Source organism: Halictus rubicundus, chromosome 12 (assembly GCF_050948215.1).
Source record: "Halictus rubicundus isolate RS-2024b chromosome 12, iyHalRubi1_principal, whole genome shotgun sequence".
In the NCBI taxonomy this organism is placed as follows: Eukaryota; Metazoa; Arthropoda; class Insecta; order Hymenoptera; family Halictidae; genus Halictus; species Halictus rubicundus.
The window spans coordinates 2,751,398-2,774,398 of NC_135160.1; the positions used below are offsets into that span (position 1 = coordinate 2,751,398).

Here is a 23,001-nt window from a genome sequence, read left to right on the forward strand (position 1 = left end):
TCATGCCATTCATGATTAGGGTGTTTAGGATTCGACGAACAAAAGTGTTGATATACACATGTATTTATTAGAATGTTTGCTACCGTAAACGATCTTAGTCGTTTCGTAGATGTCCCATAGTTTGTTGAATACAATTTATTTTGTTTATTTTCGTTGCAATCTATTTTACAATTTCATTATTGTGCTGGGTTGATACAATTTTATTTGAATCTCATTACAATAGCGAGTATGAAAAAATAATTCTAATTCCTTATTTTTATTATATTATTTATTAATATATGAAAGAGATCAATGTTATAAAAAAAAGTACGAAACACAGGATCGAAAATCTTATATTTTAAAGACGATCTCGATTTATTTTTGTACTCTGTCAATACCAGTTTTATGAGTAAAATGCCAAGTCTTTGTTAATATACAAGCTGTTTGGATATTTTATACATTGAAAAACGAACTAAAATGCATCAGTTATCTCGAGTTTCCGGTTCTTCGTCGTATGCAGCCATGACTTTTTCCATTATTTCCCAAAGCTTGTCCCTGGTTAATTCTTTACAAAATACCTGAAAATTACATACATATTATATTCCGTTTTATAATAAGTAATTTGCAGCATTGACATTTTGAACGATCCTCAACTCTTACATTGAACCATGGTTGTTGGTCACATTCATCCATTAATGGTACCACAACACCATAAATCTGCAGTGATAAATTGATACAAGCAATGGCTATCAAATTTGGTGGATAATCAAGTATGGCGGGTGAATGATGAAAATCTTGTAGAAGTGCCATACTGGTCTTTGCAACTGGATACTTAGACCACTCTTCTTCCCCAAACCATGCTTGCAGAGACCTTAGATAATGCAGCATATACTAAAACAAGAACGCATTTGATTACATAACATTCTAATTTATAATATACACTGTAACCATCTATTATGTTAAATTAACAGTTACTTTATGTGAATGTACTGGAGTCACTTGAAACTTCAGCATACGCATAATTAATAATTCTGCCTGCACAATTGCATCTCTCATGCTCCAATACTGGTCTCCTAATTCTAGAGGCTGTGATCCTCTGTGTAGTGTGCTGTACGAGACATTCATTACATCCCTTATTTTTAAATTGTCATCTTTCACTTTCCCTGCTAGATAAAGACAAGTTGCGGCAATCAGCTGAAATATATATGAACTTTTATAAACCTTAATTAGATAGCATGTATAAGTCTAGATTTGAATTAGTTCTGGAATTACGTAGTTGTCATAGCCTCCTGGGGCAGCCTCTTTTATAAACCTATGGTACAAAGTGGCAGCTGTGGCGATAGTTAATGGATGAGCTTCTAGTTTTAAGCCTGTAATTTCACAAATGAATCAAAGATATTAATAGTGTAATATTTAGACAAAGGTTCTTTATAATAATATAACAGTATTTTTAAATTCTTCTAATGTTTTTACTGTTTTAAATTACACCTACTCATTTTTGTTATAAATACATCAAATCTGCTGTTTAATAATAATATTTTACTCAACGTGAAGATTCTGTACTGTGTATACAGATAATACTTACCGCACTCGAATATAAATCTTGAAACTGTGAAACTGTCACTACTTTTGGTATAATCAATGGTAATACTTTTTTGCAAAGTATTTCTCTTTTCTCTTTGCATGGCTAACACATCGATAACATCTTTCATTTTAGAACTGTAAATGTATAAAATATTAATGGTTTTAACTCGAAAGAATTGTATAGTTTCATATTTTATTACATACGTTATAAATATTAAACGAAAAAACAACATTCAATTATTCTTTTCCTTCAGGAATCTTATACAATAAACACATATATTAGGTAAGCATAACGTGTGTTGTGCTTGACCATTAGTTGAAAACTAATGAACAAATGGTACAGTAATCGAACAACTACATATATCATTAAAAATCATTTTCAGACAAAATAATAATAAGTATAATAATAATAGTATAATTTTCATTATACTTTCCTGCACAAATTCTTTATTTATTATTGCAAAAGTGAGTTGTATAAATTGTGAACCGGCACATTATCCGTAATCTTGTCACAAGAAAAATGTATAACCACTTCCGTGTCTTTTCAACAAAAAATTACCTTAACGTTTCGGTACTTGTTGGTTCTGTCGGATTCATTTTGAGAATATTACAATGGAATCTTTTTTATAAAATATTAAATGTATTTTGTTACAGGTTACGACAACAATATTTATTTTCCTACACCGCACGCGCCGGTGTTGCCAACTAACAATGATCTTTCTCTAAAAATTTGAATGCCAACATTGAAATAACTATGACTCGTCAAATTTCTCCAGAATTATACTTTGTTTACTATGATTTGAATAACAAATACACTTTTGCTTAAAATTCAGCCTTTATGTTATACTTGCATATATGAATATGCAACTGGATCATTGATAGTCAAAAACAATAAACACATCGCTTGTGTAACACTGTTTGTTATCCTTACCCACTGAAGAAATGCCTTTGAAAGGAATAAAAGTTTTAGAATTAGCTGGACTGGCACCAGGCCCGTTTTGCGGGATGATATTGGCTGAATTCGGTGCGAGCGTTATTAAAGTAGATAAGGTATAAATGGTACAATAAAAACATAACGTTTCTTTTGTTTAAATTAGACATACGTCTAATACATCTACATTACCATCATATGTTTCATTTGAAATAAATGTTGCAATGACTATCGGATTTTGTTTTCTATCTTATTATATTATTATAGTAATGTCATTTGTTCTCCACAGGCTAATGCATATACAATAATTCCCGATCGTCTCAGTCATGGAAAAAGATCGATAGCATTGAATTTAAAAACGAAGGAGGGCATTAAAGTGTTTAAAAAGTTGAGCGATCAAAGCGATGCGATTATAGATCCATACAGACCTGGTTTGTACTTTTCAACAACGATTGATAATTTGTATCACATCGATTTCCTTAAACTATAGAAACTAAGAGAGTAGTATTGATTTAATAGGTGTAATGGAAAAAATGAAACTAGGCCCTGAAGATCTTATGAAAACAAATAACAGATTAATATATGCTAGATTAACAGGATTCGGGCAGATAGGGCCTTATGCAAATATGGCTGGTCACGATATTAATTATTTAGGTTTATCTGGTAAGAAAAACTTGAATCAATACAATGCTTCAATTTTTACGATGAAGTATATTGTATTATTTTCATTGCAATATAGGTCTGTTGTCTCTACTTGGTCGTTTTAATGAAAAACCAACACCACCGATCAATCTTGTGGCTGACTTTGGTGGCGGTGGACTAATGTGTGCCTTTGGAATAGTATTGGCAATATTAGAACGTAGCAGAAGTAACGTTGGCCAAGTAGTCGATGCATCAATGGTAGATGGATCAGCATATTTAGGTAGTTGGTTTTTCAGAACCAGAAATTTACCAGAATTATGGGGAAAGCCACGTGGTAAAAATATGTAAGTGTTTTTGATTAAGATGATTTTTTTATTTTATAATTCTGTGGGTAAATCTGTTATACTTCCAAATAGGCTAGATACTGGATCACATTTTTACAATACTTATGAGACAAAAGATAAGCAGTATTTGTGTGTCGGTGCTATTGAACCGCAGTTCTATGAAACATTTTTGGAGAAACTTGGCTTATCGGAAGAAGAAATGCCACAGTATGATAAATTTGAAGAAAACCAAATGAAACTGGAAAAAATATTTAAGCAAAAGACTCGGGCTGAGTGGTGTGCCATATTTGATGGCACAGATGCATGTGTAACACCTGTTCTAGATATAAAAGAAGTTGCACATAATGCGCATAACAGAGAAAGAAACACATTCACAACATTGGAAGATGAATTAGTCGTTCCAAATCCTGCTCCACGTTTATCTTTCTCCCCTGGAAAGTCAAAGGTATATGAAAAAATACCTGAACCTGGTGAGCATACTACAGAGATTCTTACAGAACTGAATTTTAAGCCCAATGAAATTACTAATTTCATAAAAAATGGAATTGTTGAACAAGGAATGACACAATCTAAGCTTTAGATATCTAAAAGTTTATATTTATGATAATATATTGCCGTTTTTATATATATAAAAGAGAGAAACTGTCTTCGTAATATAGTTTTGATATATTTTTATAAACATATTGTTATTGTTAGAAAATTTTATTATAAACGTTATTCAAATACATCATTTTAAAAATACTATCGATCGTTTTATCTATTAGGATGTTAATACCAAAATCCTTTGAATCCAGTAAAATGATTCTGGTCCATTTTTACTAAGAAATATTAGTTATAGAACTTAGTAACAACCACAACTATTAACGACCATATTATTGTACTTTTTTAATACAACATTACTATCATCTAAAAAATATAGTACCGATATCGGTGACAGTTTTGTAGGAACGCAACAAGGTTTTGGTACCTCATTTGGTTTTAGAAGATGCACTAAAGTTTGTACAATGGCATGATTACTTGCATTCATATAAATATTCAGTGGAAAATTACACTCCCCGCTACAATAAAAAGCATCATATCCTTCTGGGGCAATAATCCAATCGTGCCATTGAAGATCTTTGAAGCTTATATATAAAGTTTTCATATTACACAAATTTCCTTTTCTAGGATTATTAAAACCGATATACGGATTATTCGGAATATTTATAGTACTGAAGCCCACTTTTTTCTGTCGATCACGTTTCTGTCTTTGCAGTCTGTTGTGCTTGCTTTGCTTCCCAGAATGTTTGAAGAAACCAACCATGAATGGTTGCTTCTCAGGAACTCCTGACACGCCTACAATTCCTATATCATCCGGTCTTAAAATGTGTCCAATGTAATCGACATCATGTACTGCTACGAATAAACCCCGATTCTCTTTTGGATGATTCACCCAATATTCAAGCCCTTGGCTAATATTTAAAGTTATCCATCCTTCTTTATTTGTGGTGGTGTTAGCTGAATTAATATAATGTTTAATTCGTCTACCATTTTTTATTTGAGCCACTCTGTGCAATGCTATCGTGTAAGTCTTATTGTAATCAAAAATATTTCCCAGACTTTGGTAAAGTCTTAGTTCAGCTGAAATAATATGCTCTCCCTGCGGAACTTCTGACACATCGAACCAAATTCGTTTTCCTCTATTCGTTTTGGTCGCGTTCCCTGAATGTGGATTATGTGCACCGAAAGTCATAATGAAGTCACTCTGATCAATAATATTAATATCATAACTACTTATATCAAATTCTTCCGTGTCTTCGTATTTGTCATAAAATGATTTGTTCTCTTCGTTCGATAATACATTTTTATAAATATTTAGCAGAAACTTGGGCGCAGATCTTTTCACTAATAGAGCTTTTCGTGCGATTCTCCTTGGTTTTTTAGGCAGTTCTAGAATGTTTAACAAATTATATTCCATTTTCCGTTTTTGTTTAATACTAATATGGTGTAATATTGTTTGATCCAGACCATTGTCTATGTATAATCCGCTTGATCTTTCTGAATTTGTTACGAATATTATTACTAGAAGAAATAGTATAATAATAATGTACTTTTTACACATTTTAATGTTTTGACACAATAATTACGCTATCCCTAGATTTAAATATTATCTTTCAGTAAATATTTCACTTTATGTATTTACATACGATTACTGAATCATTCTTAGTTTGTGATTCGTCTTTTAATGTTTACAAAAAATATTGTCTACAGCGAGTGACAGACTTTCATTGGTAGAATTGTGTTTGTATACAAAGTAGGAGGCAGATGTAATGTCAATATTATTGCTGTTAGTGAGTATCTTGCTATATTTCTCAATTTGCAGTTGCATTAGGTCGACATAATAAATGATTAAATAAAGCTTTGAACATTAAAATAATATATTTAACATACTTATTAAATCTAACAAGACAATAAATAGTGTAAGCTGGTAATGTACAATTTTATTATAAATATGTGTTATAATCTACACCAACAAGTACAGAGCATATTTGCGTAATATTGCGGTATTATTTACGAGGCGGTGGTGGTGGTCCTGTGGTTTGATCCTGACGAGATCCTCGTCCAACAGGATTGGCAGTTGCCGGTTTTATCGATAACAGGGAGCCAAATAAAACGTGTTGAATAACAGGAAATTTCGAAAGAACCTAATGTTTCAAGTGTAATGTAATTGCATCAATTAATTTGTAATTACTAAAGATGTGCGAGAACCCGAAAATGTCGGGTACTGGATGGTCGAGAACCCTAATATGCTCGGGAATCCCGAATATTCTGGAGAACCCGATCCGATCCCGAATAAAATTCTCGACCCGTCCTGACTGGACATTTTCGATTCCACGCACACGTCTCATCATTACCATTGAATTTAACGGTCACTAATTAATATTTACCTCTACTTTGTACATCTTAATAAGACCACTGTTTACTTTAACCCACGATGAGACTGCACTAACATTCCACAATTGATTTGAGTGTTCAGCAAATGGACCAACTTTTACCTATAAATTGAAAACATGTTTATTATCTGTTGGTATTAATGTAATGTTAACAATACATTTGTGTAAACTACTGATACAATTGTTTTAAGTACAAATATACAAACCTTAGAAATAAATTCAATGCAACCAAGAAACATGTATTTCTTGCTGTGTGCTTCAACAATTTCTGGATTAACAAAGTGACGTGGTTCTAATTGAGGATGGCCTAAAATATTAGCATACTGTATGAGAATACTTTTTTAAACAATTATTAATATTTTCTAACATACAGAAATTAAAAAATTACCAATGAATTGTGCACTTCCCCATATAAAAGGAACAAACTGATAATCATCCAAACTCCACACACCGTGACTACCTGCTGGTTCCATTCTGTAAGTTAATTGTAATCTACGTACCAACTCAAGGTACCTTGAAAAAAAGAAAGGAAAGGCTTACAGTGTGCGTAATGTTAAGTATTATGTATAATACAAAAAGCACATTACCTATTAAATATTTTTACAACTACAGCAACTTTGTCGTCTTGTTTAAATGCACCGATTTTAAACATGCAGCACAGAAACATTAGGAATGCCATTTCATGGCCTGTACCATAATCTATACGTGTTGGATTACCAAAACTTTCATACAAATACTGGATTATTTCTGGGACTGCTTTATACATTTCTTTTGGTAATACTTTTTGCAATTGATTAATTCCATGCTGGAATATACAATGTAAATATTACTAAATTATCATGGTTTAATCATTTCCGTGTAGGAGTGATAAATATTTACCTCTTGAAGCCTCTCATACCATGTCCTAAACGATTTATTGCCAAAACGTTGAGGTTGGTCGGTTGGAGGTATCTGAGTTATCCATTCATCGAACTCATTAAGCATTGCAATTACATGACCTATCACAGGACTTTGAGGGCATTCGACATCCAGCGCTTTTCCTTGAACAGCCTCATTTAAGGCTAATATAAAACCCAAGTATTCCTATAAAATCATTACATCGTAAGTCTTACACATTGAAGCTTCATTTCTTTGAGAAAGCATGAAAAGCTCAAGATAATAAAAGTTAATGTAATATACAGATTCTTACAAAATATGCTTCCGATTTTTCCCACGTTGCCATATGAGCCGGTATTTTGACCGCCTTTCTCGGTTCGACGAATTCATGTTCGTCCGCTGAAATATCGAAGAATAATTATGTCATCATATTTTCAGTAACCAATTACCCTTTGTTAACGCAAACTACGTACAGGATATCGGTATTTCTGTTCTACATTCCTTCGAACATGACATAGTAAATATTTCAAAACTTAATTTTGTATCATCGAGAAACCCAAAACAGAGAAGTTAGTTTAGTCGAATCATCCACGTGTAAAAAGAGTTTGGATTTTACACATTCGTTGCTATGCACAAAACTTTTGCAATTCAAAATTCTACGAGAAAATTCCGACACGAAGAAAATCTACACATGAAAGCACCAAATTCAAATCCTTAAACTTTTCGGGTGTTTTCGAAAAACAAATCTTTTATCATCAAGATACTGTAAAGACATAACAAATAAAAAAAAGGAACAATCTATGATCGTGCAGATCACGACGAAATTTGCGACGGATGCGCACGTATTGTTTATGTATATTTGTAAATTCACCACAGAGTGCCACAGAGTGATTGTCTAGAGATGGAACTTTTATCGACACGACATCCAACGACATCCATCGTCACCTGTCGACACCATTGATGTTTGTCTCCAAACCAGAGAAGGGAAAGGTTAGGGACAATTTAAAATCCTTGTTGCATCAGAGAGGAAATTTTCTCGCTGATAGCATTTAGGTAAATAAACAGTTATGTCAGAGAATACTTGACAGATTCTACGCGAGTAGTAAAATTAGTGTAGTGTGTTACAGCAGCTGGTTCGGATGTTGATGTATGTAAACGTTTATTGAAGCTTTTCTTTTATTTGTTTACATAATTGTTTACATTTACGTTTTTTTTTTTATTTCACATGGTTGTAGATAGAAGTATTTCATCCTGTAATATTACATTTATGAAACTATAAATATGAGCTATTCTCAGGAAGAAATCGAGCGGAAACGTCTATTGGCTTTACAACGTAAACAACAAGCACAAGGAAAGAGCAATGCATCCAGCACCGTTAAAACACAAAACAATGTACCCTCTACTAGTATAATTAATAACGAAAACAAGTCATTCAATACATATAAGCCATTTCATAGAGGAGAGAACAAACCTGCTGATTTTAAAGCAAAATTTAGGGATAATTCTTTCAAGAGCAACACAAAATTCAATCAGCAAAAGGAACGTTTTAGTCCTATAGCTACTAAAAGTTTCTTTGGACAAAAAGCACGCGTAACTGGAAAATGTCACATGATAAGCGACAACAGATTTGTGTTAGAAACATCATCTTATCTGCCAGCAATCATTGAAGTATGCAAAACGATTCCAAGCAGATCATATGGTAATGTATTTAAAGCCACTAATTTGATGTATAAAATTGTACATTACCACTAGAAGTCAGGTACAATGTTATTATCGATTAATTTCAGATGCAAAGACTAAAGCATGGAATTTCAACTTAAATGATTATGAAAACTTGATGGAAAAACTAATTAAGTTTAAGTCAGATGTTCAAATAATAGGATTACCAAATGCGGTTCTTCAGGTATTATATTAACAATGTATTGCAACAGCTATTGATAGCCATCTCTTGCTATTAATTGAGAATGTTATTTAAAAATATGTTAATAGGTATTTAGGAAAAATGCTATTTCAGATAGCAGTGCTAAAGACATTGATTTATCACAAATTGATCCTCACTTATTGAGTCAACTGATGCCCTTTCAGCGTGAAGGAATATGGTAATTCATATTATTCATTCTGTTAATAGACTGTGTTTATAATTATTTGCTACTCTTACTTTGTTTGTTTAGTTATGGAATATCGAAAGGTGGGCGATGTCTAGTTGCTGATGATATGGGTTTAGGGAAAACCATTCAAGCATTAGGAATTGCACATTACTTTAAAAAAGATTGGCCTCTTCTCATTGTCGTGCCATCCTCAGTTAGGTACAGTATGAAAAATACAGTATGAGTAGATCATCTCATAATTTCTACGAATTATATTTTTTCTGTATGTGTAGTTGGTAAATTTTGTACTTTTAAATTTAGGTATCAATGGGCAGAAGCAATATACACATTTTTACCATCTGTGCCTACGCATTACATTTACCACTTTACAAACGCAAAAGACTTTATTGATAATAACAAGATTGTTATCACGTCTTACGACCTTTTAGTACGAGCAATAGACACATTCGAACGTAAAGCTTTTGGCTTTGTTATACTGGTACATATAAAAAGAGAACTTGATTACTAGAAGTGTGCCACAACTCGAAAATATCGGGATTCCCGAGAATTTTCGGGATTATTCGAGGGTAATATTTGGGGGACCCGACATTTTTGGTTCTTTGCACACCTCTATCGATTACATATAATGAAAGAAGATTGTATAAGTATTCTATAATAGTTGTACTCATTTATAGGATGAATCTCATGCCTTGAAAAGTGTTAAAACTGCTAGATATAAGGCTGCACAATGCGTAGCTTCTCAAGCGGGTCACATTGTTCTACTTTCTGGAACGCCAGCATTGTCAAGACCAATAGAACTGTATTCTCAAATAAATCTTATAATGCGAAATTTCATGGGGTAATATAAAATATTTGTTAAATGCAATACAGGTTTATTTTAAGTGAAGTCTAAGTCTTATTTCTGTATAGATATCAAGATTATGGAATACGTTATTGTGCTGGAGAAAAATCTTCTTTTGGATGGGACTTCACAGGATCATCGAACATGCAAGAATTGCAATTATTGTTGAAACACACTTGCGTAATTCGAAGATTAAAAAATGAAGTATTGACTGCGTTACCAACAAAAAAAAGGTAAGAATTAAAGTTATATTTACTCTTTCATATGTATTGATTGTACCAAAATATTAAATTCTAGAGAGGTTGTTATATTGGATGCAGACTTAATAAAAGTCGGTACAAAAGAAATGCAAGAAATATCCAAAAAGTTAGAACGCACATCTTTGAATGGCAAGGAAAAACATAGTACTCTTTTACAATATTACAACGAAACCAGTTTTGCTAAAGAGATAGCTATATGGTATCTAACAGTTTTTTTTTTACAACATCGATATTAAACATAATTGTTATAACAACTCTAACGTTTCAGTGATTACGTTTCCAAATTATTCAAGGATAAACGAAAATGTCTTATTTTCGCCCATCACCAACATATTCTAGATGCTGTTTGCGAAGTTGCAGAATCTATGGATATAAAGTAATGATAACAGTTTTCTGAACGTGAATACATGAATCCTGTTATTGACAGCGAATTAATCGAATGTTTCAGATATATTAGGATCGATGGAAAGACAAATCCCGAGCGAAGAAAGTACCAAGTTGACAAGTTTCAGAATTGTGAAGATTTTTTAGCTGCAGTGTTATCAATTACAGCAGCAAACGCAGGAATTACATTGACTGCTGCTCAACTCGTAGTTTTTGTTGAACTGTTCTGGAACCCTGGGGTATTTTATTATTCGTTAATGAAAGGGGAAGGGGGGGGGTGATCCTATTCAGTAGGATACTATTTCATTTAAATTAATATTATACATTTTTACACACAGGTGCTGTGCCAAGCAGAAGATAGAGTGCATAGAATCGGCCAAAATGAAAACGTTATGATTCAGTATTTAGTCGCTAAACAAACGGCAGATGATTACTTGTGGCCTTTAATTCAAAGAAAGATGAACGTGCTAAACGAAGTTGGTCTCGACCAAGACTTCTCTCTTAAAGACGTTAATATTACGAAACACGGTTTGAATACGAAACAGGCAACCTTAGATTACTTTACAAGTAGTCCAAAGTCTGAAAGTGCAACTGGCAAAGAAACTGCACTAGAGTCTGAGACTAACGAAAGTACAAACAATCTTTTACAAGATATTAATGCAACGGCAGATGAAATGAAAGAGTTGCTTGAACTCAGCGAGGAAGATTTGAATTTTTGTGATTGGGATGACATATGAAGTAAATAACTTATTTTTGTACTGTTTATTATACACATATTGTATGCGTGATAAGAAAAACGTGAAAAATAAAGAATAATTTTGTAGCAAAAAATCAATACTCGTAACGTTGCCACAAAAAGTCCCTCAAAGCGATCACATGACGTCACATGCTGAGAATTTCCCTCAACCACGTACCAATAGTGGGGGTACTTAGTGGCGTCATGATCCGTACTTAGGATCGCCACCCGATAAGATCCCCTCCCTCAGTACGAATCACGACGTCACTATCTGGAAGCGACTACGCTACAGCAGAGATTTGGTGACGCTGGAATTTTGGAGAAAAATATTTTAAATAATCACAACACAAATAAAATATTTTTATTTTGGCAAGCTAAAACAGAAAATAAAATATTCCTCGTTACGAGTATCATATACGATGCAATGAAAAATATTGTTAACCTTGAAAATCCAGGTCAAATAAATATTTCATTTTTAAAAGTGCACATATGATTTCAAATAAAATAGACTATTTACGTATTTACTATTTGAAACATTATTTTACTCAGTTCTGGGTGTGACACTGAAACGATTCGCGGCGCGAGTTCCGAAGTGTCTCTACCGGCTAGTCTGAGAACTATTTCGAACAACTTATTTGATAAGCAGTGGCAAGAAGCGTTTGCGAGGTGATCTAGTTGCAGCGTCGTTCGTGGCGAGTCGGCGAAGAAGCAAGGCTCGTTCCGATTTTGCCGGAGCCGCAAAATAGTTGTCAAAATGGCGGGCGAAGGTTCTGCAAGTGTAAATCCAAATTGCGAGGTCGTTCGCGGACAAACGTTCGAGGTTGGCCCCCGGTACACAAATTTGTCGTACATGGGTGAGGGTGCCTATGGGATGGTCGTGTAAGTGTCTTCGAGTCACTTCTCCTAGTTACTGACGAGAACTTCCGACCGCGTATCGACTGGCTGACAGGCCGAAAGATAAACAATCAAAAACATAGTTTTCAGGCGAATCGCCGTTTCTACGGCTGCACTCCCGTTCCGCGACGCGTCTTCGTGATTTTGCATCTGCCCTGGCATCATGTGCACCCGCTGTTAAGCGCTACTCATCGTTATATATTGTTGCCTTTTGGCGCCAGTTTTGAACGCAATTGTCACACCCTTTCGAACCCCTGATCACTTGCCTGCAGCGTCATGACTTCCTTGTTCCCTGTCCCTTATCATTCGCTTATCGTTCTTATCAATACGCCGTTAACGAGATCGCAATTACTCTCATGAACGCCACGGTTCCAGCGAATGTCTCGCTGCCGATCAATTTATGATTTCTCGAGAAAATATCCTACGAAAGTTAGGTTGTTTTTGACAGTACAAGATCGTGAAACTTTCTTATTATACATATGTCACGATTTTCGTGCAATTATATCCTGAATTCTGTAGTTGTAATCTTTTGTCTTTTATTGTAGCATTTCAAATCTAAAATTTGTCTTTCGTTTCGATAATGTTAGGAATTTTGTTAAAATTTAATCAAGGAAAAACTTTTTTTTTTATCTTGACCCATCACTTCCTGTATTGTGGTCGTTAATTAAGGCACATCAGATAATGCTCTCGAATTAAAACAGGAGAATTGTTTTTAAAAAATTGATGAGATTTATGATATTGTATCTTGTATTTACAGATCTGCTTACGACAATGTAACAAAAACAAAGGTAGCTATTAAAAAAATTTCACCTTTCGAACATCAGACGTATAGTCAGAGAACATTGAGGGAGATAAAAATTTTGACTAGGTTTAAGCATGAAAATGTGAGTGTTCAATGATTAATCCAAAGCAGAAATGTTTTCGTAATTTGCATTGAACTTTTCTTTTCTTTTTCACAGATAATAGATATAAGGGATATATTAAGGGCACCTACTATAGAACAAATGAAAGATGTATATATTGTTCAATGCTTGATGGAAACTGATCTCTATAAACTTCTTAAAACACAGGTTAGCATCACAATGCAAGCTAGTTGCAGATCGAAACGACAACAGATTTATATCCCTTTCGATTCTAGGCTATTAGTAACGATCATATATGCTATTTTCTTTACCAAATACTACGAGGATTAAAGTACATTCACTCAGCGAACGTGTTGCATAGAGACTTGAAACCGAGCAACCTTCTCTTAAATACCACATGTGACCTTAAAATCTGTGACTTTGGCTTAGCCAGAGTTGCCGATCCAGAACACAATCATGCTGGCTTCCTTACAGAATATGTAGCAACAAGGTGGTACAGAGCTCCAGAAATAATGCTCAATTCCAAGGTACAAACGACAAACAACAAATACATTAAATCTCTAACTTGAAGCATAATTTGATATTATATTTATTACTCCATTTTGTAGGGCTACACAAAGTCAATTGACATCTGGTCAGTCGGTTGCATACTTGCAGAGATGCTTTCAAGACGAGCAATATTCCCAGGCAAACATTACTTAGACCAACTGAACCACATATTGGGAGTTCTTGGTTCGCCGTCTGCCGAGGATCTTGACTGCATTGTCAACGAAAAAGTATAAATTGTTCTTTCGCATCCATTGTTCATTGACGGATTCGTTTTATCGGTTGTATATTCTTTGCTTTAGGCACGGAATTACCTTCAGTCATTACCATACAAACCAAAGGTTCCATGGACGACTCTTTTCCCGAACGCTGAGCCACGAGCTTTGGATCTTTTAGACAAGATGTTGACGTTTAATCCGAACAAGCGAATCGTCGTGGAAGATGCACTCGCACACCCGTATTTAGAACAATATTACGATCCCTCCGACGAGGTACTCTCACTTTTCTAATAGATTTCGACCGAGCGAAACTTTCTACTGCAACCGAAACGTTTACAATTCTTCCAGCCCGTCGCGGAAGAGCCGTTTAAATTTGATATGGAGTTGGACGACCTTCCAAAGGAAGTTTTAAAGCAATTCATCTTCGAAGAAACTCTCCTATTCAAGAAGAATCATCAGGAGAACGCTATGTAGTCTACTGGTACCAACGCTCGCTTCGTTTACGCCGAATCCACGGCGATCAACGATCAACACGATAATAACAATGACACGTTTCAGCTGCAACGAGTGTGCAGGATGACCAAAAAGGGGGCGAAGATGTGGCGTCGTAATAACAGAAGTGTACTTCATTTACAGTTGTTCACTCGATCGAATTTGTGAAGAAAAGAGAAGCTCTTCGAACGCGACACTGATCGAGAAGAGAGAAAAGAACAGGTCGATCCAGCGGTTAACGGGCGAAAAAGGAAGCGGTGAATGAGGTAAAGCAAAAAAAAAAACAAACAAAACTACGATAACGAAAACAAACAAAAAGAAAAAAAAATAAACCGCAGTGTCAGCGCATAAACACTTGTACATTCGCATGTCTCTACCGGAAAGAATACAAAATACAGTGTTTTTTTTGTTACATTGAACACATAATATTAATTTGTACAATATAATTTTTATTTATCCCGAATTTATATAGGTGAACACTAGTTGACAATTATATATTGTTAATCACTGTCCATACCATTGTCTGTGATTTAATTGCCGAGTGAGAGTGGACGCGGTGTGTTCATGTGTGAAGAATAGAGAGCGAGAGAGAGAGAGAGAAAGAGTATATGTGTGAAGAGAGGAAACTCCAAGAAGCGTGTGTTTGTCCATAATACCAAGAATAATACAATGCCTCTCAATGCGTTGTATTGTCGTTAAGACGGGTGTCCACTTGAAAGTTGCGACACCGATTGATCCATCTCGCGCGTGGAAACACCCTGTACACGAGCAAAGTATTAAGATTGAGCCACAAATAACTTCTGTTCGTCTCGTTTAAAGGCTATAGCCGGGTTTGAGGGCCAAATCTGCCCTGGAAGGGATTTTATTCCAATTTTCGCCTTTCGATAGCCTACCAAAAAAGATACCTTTCAGCCAAGTTTTAGCCCTATAGCTCATCTGTACGGGTAGTTATAAAGGAAAAACGAAAATCCAGTTTTTGGCCCATTTTCCCCATTTAATGACAATTTCAAATTCTGAAAAAAATCTGACACATTTCGGACACCAAACCACATACTTTGAGTCGTTTTCAGATTTTTCTGTTGCAAACTCTGGCTGTAAACATCGAAAAACACGAAAAAAATCGAAAAAATGCAGATTTTACATGGAAATCTAAGAGTGACAAGTACAGAATTAATTTAGCAATAAGATATTGTCCTAAGTATTATGTTCAATTTTTTTCCTGCGTTTGGTGCGTCATAGTAGGAAAAAATAAAAACCACTTTTTTCGGCGTTTTTTCCGTGAAAAACTACGTTATAATTATCGTAAAAATATATTATGTAATATTAAACATCCCTAAGTTCAGAGAAACATCGTGCAGACTTTAAAAATTACGTAGTACAAAAAACGACAATTATACTATGCAGGGTATATCCCAATATTTCGAAGGTACTTTCAAAAGCGCCGGTTGATGCAGTAGCTATGGTCTCCGACTGCGGAACCGCTGAAGACTTTTTGGACCAGGTTCGTATCCCGCCCCGGGCCAATTTTTTTTCTCTCTTTAATCAATGTTTTTTCGATTTCTAACCGTATGATTGTTGTGACGCTATTGTAAAAACATTTTTTAACTATGTTTAAACTATTATTTAATCATTTTCCGGAAAAATATTTTTGGAGTACTTTCGGCCTTTAGTCATCTATGGGCTGTATTACTTATATACTTAACATTTTTTTACATGGAATAAGTGCATCGACTTGTCTATTAAATCTTTTATCTTTAGTGGGTACAGTACTTATTGTTAATAATAAATCTAGTGTTATATTGGGGTCGGGAGGTATTGTTGTATCTGTTTCTGTCAAAGTAAAAATATTATTAGGGATATTATGAAAACGAGGTTTATGCTTCGGACAACTATAACCATTGTTGTCTGGAAAAATTCCTGATGGAGGACATTTTCGATTTAAGACTTAGGGCATTTAACTTAAAATTTTAAAAAGTCTTCAGCAGTTCCGCAGTCTGAGACCATAGCTACTGCACCAACCGGCGCCGTTGAAAGTACCTTCGAAATATTGGGATATAACCTGCATAGTATAATTGTCGTTTTTTGTACTACGCAATTTTTAAAGCCTGCACGATGTTTCTCTGAACTTAGGGATGTTTAATATTACATAATATATTTTTACGATAATTATAACGTAGTTTTTCACGGAAAAAACGCCGAAAAAAGTGCTTTTTATTTTTTAAAACGACTCAAAGTATGTGGTTTGGTGTCCGAAATGTGTCAGATTTTTTTCAGAATTTGAAATTGTCATTAAATGGGGAAAATGGGCCAAAAACTGGATTTTCGTTTTTCCTCTATAACTACCCTTACAGATGATCTACAGGGCTAAAACTTGGCTGAAAGGTATCTTTTTTGGTAGGCTATCGAATGGCGCAAATTGGAATAAAATCCCTTCCAGGGCAGATTTGGCCCCCAAACCCGGCTGTAGCCTTTTACTTTGATTTAAGACGCTTTACGGTTATTAACATTAATTTATTGTGTATCCTTCGTCTTAGTTAAGCGTAGCAATAATCGTTGTTATCACTATTATTTAAATATTATTTAGCACACCTTCGCCACACGCAAAACGGAAGTTATTTATGACTAATCCGCAGTCTGAGTGCGCAGTTTGTGCACAAACCAATTGAGTATCGTTGTTACGAGGACCTGGAAGGAGCGTCGCCCGAGTGGCCTCCTACGATTCCGTTGAAACTTGCATATACCATAGAATTCGGCAATATATTCGACATTTACTTCTTCAGCTCCGAATTGCGAGGGCTATCTTCACTCTACCGAATATATATCTTTCAACTCTACGGTACACGCGTGTATCGTCGAAATCTTAGGAGGTCACTCGAGCAAATCTTCCCGCGAACAACAACATTTCATTGAGAGACATTGACGCAACGTTGAGCGTGCCGCAAAAAATAAAAAACCAAACAGCCATTGAGGAAGAGTCACCGAGAAGTATTTTGCGAAGATAGTTTCCTTGTGTTACGTAATCCAGTGTCATCATTCTTGTTACGGTAGTTGCGTACCTTGCAGAAATTCTTTTCTGTCTTTTATTGAACTGTATAGCTTGTAGAGGAAAGAGAGTGAGAGAATAAAAAGGAGAGACACCGCTAGATAAGGCTAGAAGAAAAAGTGGGAGTGAGAGAGCTCGTGCGTGTACGAGAAAGATGCGAGCGAGTGACGCAGTAAAAAAAAAACGGAAAAAATAAAAAAACAAACGTTTATTCATAGTTAATTGCATTCGATGGAGCTTCCAGTTCTTCTGAGCCATTTAATTGCGTCTTGTTTCACAATCTACTGGTATTATTATACTGATATACTGCCATTATTGTGCGAAGTGCATGGTGTTTGTTTGAATGGTGTCTTATGCGTACTTTTTCTATATTTTTTTACACTTCCGAACCAACTGTACTCGCTAGAATACGTATGCATGCCACGCCCATGATTTGTTTCGTTCCATTTGACGTCCTACGATTTTGATTTTCGTGAACGGAGCCGATATCCCCGCGGGATCGTTTACCGACACGCTGTTGTTCCGAGGCACGCGTTCTTCTCGTTCAGTACCCTCCAGAGAGAACCGGCGTCCATCTTGCTCGCGGCTCCCGGATATTCAAACTCTCACCATGCCGGTTAGGTGTATTGTAAAACGTTCTCGTTTCGATTCGTGTTTTTTCGCTCTAAGTGTAACCCTGTTATAACGTTCTAACGATTTCTTGTTTGGTATTCGACGTGCTCCTAACTACCGTGCCGGGGGAACGAGACGCGCGCGCCAAGCCGCGATCTCCGTTTGTACGCGAGTCGGGGATCGAAAATAGTTGTTAAATAATTAATGTAACCAGACTGCGGATTATATGCATTTATGACAAAAAATGTGTAGATAATTAAGGATAAGAGAAGATTCAAGAGTATTGGTATAATATCGTCAACTTGTCAGAATTATCGAAGGCAGAAACAAATGCTTGATTCCAGTACCTTGCGATCGATACAGCACATTTTTATTGCGCACGAAGATCCGCAGTCTAACGTTACTTCGGTTGTCCGCAACGGTTTCAATCGGAACAGTTTGAAACCGTTCCGACACCTTTTCTTTTCGGTCCCTGACGGCGAGCGCGGATCGTCGACGGTCGAACCTTATCTGATCGCGATAGAATGATAGAGCGACCGGCGCGAAAAAATGCGAGCGTCGATCGAGATACCAGCAGAGGCGTGAAGAAGCGTACCCAGATAGCTTCGAGAACGATCTGAGTGTGAATCGTTGCGCGACGTTGATCGATCGGACCGAAAATAGTAGAGGAATCTTTGACCGACGCACTAGCAACGGAGAAACCGAAGTGGTAACGAATCGATGCGAAATTCAAAGAGTTGCAAAAATTAGGGCAAGGGAGCCCCGATTACTGTGGGGTATCAGTTACTAAATAATGAATATTAAAAAAGATACAGGGTGCGGCGCGAATTAGTCCCCACGATTTTTCAGCCCCTTCGGATGGTCGGACAGAAAAATGTTTCGTATCAAAGTTAATCAGTATTTAACCGACAAGAAATTGCAATATTTAAAAGTTTTAAAAATCTATTTTCAACTAAAAATCGAGGTCGCTGTCATATCTTTTAATGGAACTGGGTATTTTTAACTTCATAATATTGTAGGCGACGTCGAAACGAATTCAACGACCTGCTATACAATGACTTTCAGATGACCTTGAAAGATAATATCGCCATGAGTCAATTGCCAGAATATTTGAAATATTTCGACGGTACGCAATAGCAACGCCTCGCATTTGGAGGTAAACAAATGAACGTAAACATTGCTTCAGAACTTAACTCACAAAAAACCAAATTTATACGGAGCCACATTGAAAACACAAATGTTAAACGTGTACATGTAATTAATTAATAATTAAATTAAATTTTCGAACTGCATCCCGTCTTGTGTAACGCAAAGTTCTGCTCTTTGTAACAAAGTCTTATGTGTAGCTTCCATTAGAGAAGTTCTTTTTACATTTCTACACGCTTGAATTATGCGTTTTTTAAGATTTTCCACATTATCCACAGATCTTTCATACACAATCGATTGTTAATATCGCCAAAGATAAAAATCTTAAGGAGTCATATCCAGCGAGCGAGCTGGCCATCGAATTGGACCATATGTTCCAATCCACTGATCCCCAAAAACTGTAGTTAAGCATGATTTTACAATTGCAGCATTATGAGCTAGGCAGCCATCGTTTTGGAAATACATATCTTCTTTGATGTTCTCCGGGATCTCTTGCAACAATGTTGGAAGTTCATATCGCAAAAAATCTATGTATCGATGTGCTGTTAATGTTCCATCGTAAAAATATGGTCCGATTAGGCAGCCGTTCATTTATTTACCTCTAAATGCGAGGCGTTGCTATATTGCGTACCGTCGAAATATTTCAAATATTCTGGCAATTGATTCATGGCGATATTATCTTTCAAGGTCATCTAAAAGTCATTGTATAGCAGGTCGTTGAATTCGTTTCGACGTCGCCTACAATATTATGAAGTTAAAAATACCCAGTTCCATTAAAAGATATGACAGCGACCTTGATTTTTAGTTGAAAATCGATTTTTTAAAATTTTAAATATTGCAATTTCTTGTCGGTTAAATACTGATTAACTTTGGTAAGAAACATTTTTCTGTCCGACCATCCGAAGGGGCTGAAAAATCGTGGGGACTAATTCGCGCCGCACCCTGTATAACATTAGCTGATTCCAATGAAAAAAATTTAATATTCATTATGCTTTAAAAATAAGTATAATTAATATAGGCATTGGCACCCACACAGTAATTGGGTCCCTTACAGTTTAAATCTCGTTTCGCTTAGCTCGGAGATGGCCTCGCTTGATTTCCTCGAATCGATTCGCACGGGAAGAGGAAGACAATTCTCGTAGACGAGAAACGTTTGCTGATCGAGCATTCCGATTGGTTGTCGAACACGTTGGTAGTGCAGGGGTTCCATTGTCTACAAGATTGTTAGCGTGGCTCGGAGAACCTTGCTAATTGATGACAATCGGGCGACGAGGACACGGCTTGGAAATCTCGATGTATCTGTGCGCGCGCGCGCGCGTGCGCTATTACGGGAAAAAAGCGGAGCGCTGTTTGTCGGTGACGGTTCAAGTCGAGGAATCTCGTTAAATAGAGTGTGTGTGTGTGTGTGTGTGTGAGAGAGAGAGAGAGAGAGAGAGAAAGTATGCAGGAGAGAATGCTTGATGCGAAGCGATAAACTAACAGGAGCGCAAAACAAAAAGAATCAATAGAGGAAAACCGCAAAAAAAAGAAAAGGAAAGGGAAAGGAATAATAACGATTCGTCGAAAGATATTCAGTGTGAAACACTATGCCTCCCTCGAATTAAATATCAGATCTCACGTTCTTCGATGCATCCAATAAAATGTTATTGATAAACACTTCGACGGTGTGCGTGCGCGCGTGTACGTGTGTAATTCGTACTTCCGCCCCCTGGAGGTGGGCAAGCAGAACTTTTTCCGTCACGATTCAACGAGTCCAAGACAAACGATTTTCTTCTCGCCTATACACGTATACTTATCGATCACTGGACTGCGGATCTTTATGCGATCTCCGATCTGACGGGGGGAGATCCGAACTTATATTTTCTTGGCGAAGAGAGTCTAAGTAGAGGCAACATCAAAATTGTAGAGAGAGACTTCACTGTAAATACATAAACATCCGTAGTCTGTTTATTACGTACTATATATTTCTATTCGTCGTTCGTTGTTCGAATACAATTTTGTGCCTGTCTCTGTTCCACTCGAGGCATCGACGCGTTCTCTGCGAGTTTCCCGGGGGAACCGCAGCCCAGATATGCCCGACACAATAATCTCTCTCGTCGTGATTTTCCGTTTTGAATTAGCTGGCATAAAGAAAACAGTAAAGGGGGAAACAATGTCGCAGAATACGCGCTGGAGTGACCGAAAGGACGACGCACACGCAGGCGTGTCTGGGTTAAAAACAAGATGACGCCTGGTTGCCTCCGATTCGAACGGTGTCCCCTTTTACCGACGACTTGAGGACGATGCTGAAAACAAAACAAAAAATATTGTACACTTGCCCGGCGGGTGTCCTCTTCGATTTCCCAGCGTGTTTTGTTTTACAGAGCCTTGGAGAGTATCGGATTATTGATTCAGCCTTGCTACTGTTTATGTCTGGAGAGTAGGCATGTGCGGGCCGCTCGATATTCGGGTTCGGGTCTGGTCGCAGAAAGTCGGGCGCGCGATACTTCATGACTGCCTGTTGCCTGCTCGACTTCGTCGGGCGGGTTCGGAAAGAATCGGACAAGTTCGTGCGAGCGAGTTGTCGCTATACCTGGCGATTAGCACTGCGACAACGTTTGCCGAATAATTTTCACAAGGTGCCTCGAGAAAACCGAGGAGAAATTATTAGACCGGTTGGCCGACTTGCGATATTGGTGTTCCAAATCGCCTTTCGCGCTCGAATTATTCGTTCGAGCTCGCACGCTGCTGTCCAAAAAGTTTCGAATTCCCGCGGAGTTTCATCGCCCGCCGTTCTAATTAATACTTTTAGCAGTATACAATTGCCCACTTGTTTTCGATCTTTTCACTCGATTGTTGCGAACGCGGTTCATTTATATTCGACAATTAATTTGTTCGATAAAATCTCTTTTCAATGCGCAGAAAGATTTCAAGCCTTTGAACAGCAGTGTTTGTAAGTTGCATTAAAAAAAATGTATACAGAAAATCATAGAAATACATAGAACGCGACTTCTTTTCATCACTTTGTCCAACGGTGACGAATTATTGATCTTTTGAAAATGAATAATTGAGCACTTAATCAATTTACTCGTGGGAATAGTAATTTAATGACGCAATCGATTTCCGTGGAAGTTTATGATTACTCGGAGATAATGAATGTTTGAATCGACTGTGAAAGGAGCTAATCGCCGGTGACTAATTTAGCCGATGAATCTGAACAGAACACTGTTGTCGCGCAGAAAACTGGTACAGGATGCAAGTCGAATGCGAGCAACGATAGATCGTAGCGTTTAACATAAATTGATAGACATCTGATCAATTTCAATCAGGCCTAATATATACTTATTAACGTTGCGTGTATTTGTTGTTGTTGCCGGTTCATATCTTATATATTCCGAATATTGAAAACAGATATTTCGTCTATGAATTTTCAATGTTGTACGTCATTTATGATAAAAACAGTGATACGAGAAAAAAAAACAAAAAAAAAGAGTAAAGAGAAGAGCGAGTATTAATGAGAGAGAGAGAGAGAGAGAGAGAGAGAGAGAAAAGGGGGAGAGAGCACGAGAGAGAGAGAGAGATAGAGCGCG

General features: G+C 36.3%; 6 protein-coding genes across 8 annotated transcripts; 3 read left to right on the forward strand and 3 right to left on the reverse strand.

Annotated features, from left to right (window-relative positions):
- Positions 1–75: 75 nt before the first annotated feature.
- Koko (cyclin Q) lies at positions 76–2,292 on the reverse strand. Its single transcript, XM_076798075.1, has 6 exons — positions 2,123–2,292; positions 1,565–1,698; positions 1,252–1,349; positions 955–1,173; positions 640–870; positions 76–557 (listed from the first exon to the last, which is right to left on the reverse strand). The coding sequence occupies exons 1-6, from the start codon at positions 2,158–2,160 to the stop codon at positions 462–464; spliced, it is 816 nt and encodes a 271-aa protein (XP_076654190.1). The 5' UTR covers positions 2,161–2,292; the 3' UTR covers positions 76–461.
- Positions 2,293–2,363: 71 nt separating this feature from the next.
- Amacr (Alpha-methylacyl-CoA racemase) lies at positions 2,364–4,219 on the forward strand. The gene is made up of 5 exons (XM_076798072.1): positions 2,364–2,613; positions 2,784–2,925; positions 3,014–3,157; positions 3,234–3,480; positions 3,553–4,219. The coding sequence occupies exons 1-5, from the start codon at positions 2,506–2,508 to the stop codon at positions 4,058–4,060; spliced, it is 1,149 nt and encodes a 382-aa protein (XP_076654187.1). The 5' UTR covers positions 2,364–2,505; the 3' UTR covers positions 4,061–4,219.
- Positions 4,220–4,301: 82 nt separating this feature from the next.
- Positions 4,302–5,648, reverse strand: LOC143359804 (protein 60A-like). 2 transcript variants are annotated; one of them, XM_076798071.1, is made up of 2 exons: positions 5,488–5,648; positions 4,302–5,409 (listed from the first exon to the last, which is right to left on the reverse strand). In XM_076798071.1, exons 1-2 carry the CDS (start codon positions 5,579–5,581, stop codon positions 4,322–4,324), a joined length of 1,182 nt encoding a protein of 393 aa, XP_076654186.1. In that variant the 5' UTR covers positions 5,582–5,648; the 3' UTR covers positions 4,302–4,321. The 2 variants fall into 2 exon arrangements, with proteins under 2 accessions (XP_076654186.1, XP_076654184.1); XM_076798069.1 differs by having other exon boundaries at positions 4,302–5,648.
- Positions 5,649–5,935: 287 nt separating this feature from the next.
- LOC143359806 (serine/threonine-protein phosphatase 2A activator) lies at positions 5,936–21,864 on the reverse strand. 2 transcript variants are annotated; one of them, XM_076798074.1, is made up of 8 exons: positions 21,751–21,864; positions 7,603–7,688; positions 7,293–7,496; positions 7,001–7,218; positions 6,802–6,926; positions 6,620–6,720; positions 6,408–6,515; positions 5,936–6,164 (listed from the first exon to the last, which is right to left on the reverse strand). In XM_076798074.1, exons 2-8 carry the CDS (start codon positions 7,633–7,635, stop codon positions 6,027–6,029), a joined length of 927 nt encoding a protein of 308 aa, XP_076654189.1. In that variant the 5' UTR covers positions 7,636–7,688; positions 21,751–21,864; the 3' UTR covers positions 5,936–6,026. The 2 variants fall into 2 exon arrangements, with proteins under 2 accessions (XP_076654189.1, XP_076654188.1); XM_076798073.1 differs by lacking the exon at positions 21,751–21,864 and adding an exon at positions 7,763–8,186.
- On the forward strand, positions 8,320–11,706 carry Marcal1 (SWI/SNF-related matrix-associated actin-dependent regulator of chromatin subfamily A-like protein 1). Its single transcript, XM_076798066.1, has 12 exons — positions 8,320–8,436; positions 8,525–8,988; positions 9,077–9,192; positions 9,279–9,388; positions 9,461–9,595; positions 9,698–9,875; positions 10,072–10,235; positions 10,307–10,471; positions 10,536–10,697; positions 10,767–10,874; positions 10,947–11,121; positions 11,221–11,706. Exons 2-12 carry the CDS (start codon positions 8,571–8,573, stop codon positions 11,617–11,619), a joined length of 2,130 nt encoding a protein of 709 aa, XP_076654181.1. The 5' UTR covers positions 8,320–8,436; positions 8,525–8,570; the 3' UTR covers positions 11,620–11,706.
- Positions 12,219–15,443, forward strand: Rl (Mitogen-activated protein kinase rl). The gene is made up of 8 exons (XM_076797357.1): positions 12,219–12,497; positions 13,270–13,396; positions 13,472–13,582; positions 13,651–13,902; positions 13,984–14,151; positions 14,224–14,412; positions 14,488–14,620; positions 14,698–15,443. Exons 1-7 carry the CDS (start codon positions 12,373–12,375, stop codon positions 14,611–14,613), a joined length of 1,098 nt encoding a protein of 365 aa, XP_076653472.1. The 5' UTR covers positions 12,219–12,372; the 3' UTR covers positions 14,614–14,620; positions 14,698–15,443.
- Positions 21,865–23,001: the final 1,137 nt, after the last annotated feature.

Bases quoted from the DNA above. Each gene is read 5' to 3' on its own strand.
- Koko (XM_076798075.1), bottom strand. From the start codon at position 2,160: ATGAATCCGACAGAACCAACAAGTACCGAAACGTTAAG. The intron at 1,350-1,564 runs GTAAGTATTATC...GTGAAATTACAG, and splicing joins AAGATTTATATTCGAGTGCG to GCTTAAAACTAGAAGCTCAT. The intron at 558-639 runs GTAAGAGTTGAG...TGTAATTTTCAG, and splicing joins ACCAACAACCATGGTTCAAT to GTATTTTGTAAAGAATTAAC.
- Amacr (XM_076798072.1), top strand. From the start codon at position 2,506: ATGCCTTTGAAAGGAATAAAAGTTTTAGAATTAGCTGGACTGGCACCA. The intron at 2,614-2,783 runs GTATAAATGGTA...TGTTCTCCACAG, and splicing joins GCGTTATTAAAGTAGATAAG to GCTAATGCATATACAATAAT. The intron at 2,926-3,013 runs GTTTGTACTTTT...TTGATTTAATAG, and splicing joins TATAGATCCATACAGACCTG to GTGTAATGGAAAAAATGAAA.
- LOC143359804 (XM_076798069.1), bottom strand. From the start codon at position 5,581: ATGTGTAAAAAGTACATTATTATTATACTATTTCTTCTAGTAATAATA.
- LOC143359806 (XM_076798073.1), bottom strand. From the start codon at position 7,805: ATGTCATGTTCGAAGGAATGTAGAACAGAAATACCGATATCCT. The intron at 7,219-7,292 runs GTAAATATTTAT...TGTATATTCCAG, and splicing joins GGTATGAGAGGCTTCAAGAG to CATGGAATTAATCAATTGCA. The intron at 6,721-6,801 runs GTAATTTTTTAA...CTAATATTTTAG, and splicing joins GGGAAGTGCACAATTCATTG to GCCATCCTCAATTAGAACCA.
- Marcal1 (XM_076798066.1), top strand. From the start codon at position 8,571: ATGAGCTATTCTCAGGAAGAAATCGAGCGGAAACGTCTATTGGCTTTA. The intron at 8,989-9,076 runs GTAATGTATTTA...GATTAATTTCAG, and splicing joins GATTCCAAGCAGATCATATG to ATGCAAAGACTAAAGCATGG. The intron at 10,698-10,766 runs GTATCTAACAGT...CTAACGTTTCAG, and splicing joins GCTAAAGAGATAGCTATATG to TGATTACGTTTCCAAATTAT.
- Rl (XM_076797357.1), top strand. From the start codon at position 12,373: ATGGCGGGCGAAGGTTCTGCAAGTGTAAATCCAAATTGCGAGGTCGTT. The intron at 14,152-14,223 runs GTATAAATTGTT...TCTTTGCTTTAG, and splicing joins ACTGCATTGTCAACGAAAAA to GCACGGAATTACCTTCAGTC. The intron at 14,413-14,487 runs GTACTCTCACTT...CAATTCTTCCAG, and splicing joins ATTACGATCCCTCCGACGAG to CCCGTCGCGGAAGAGCCGTT.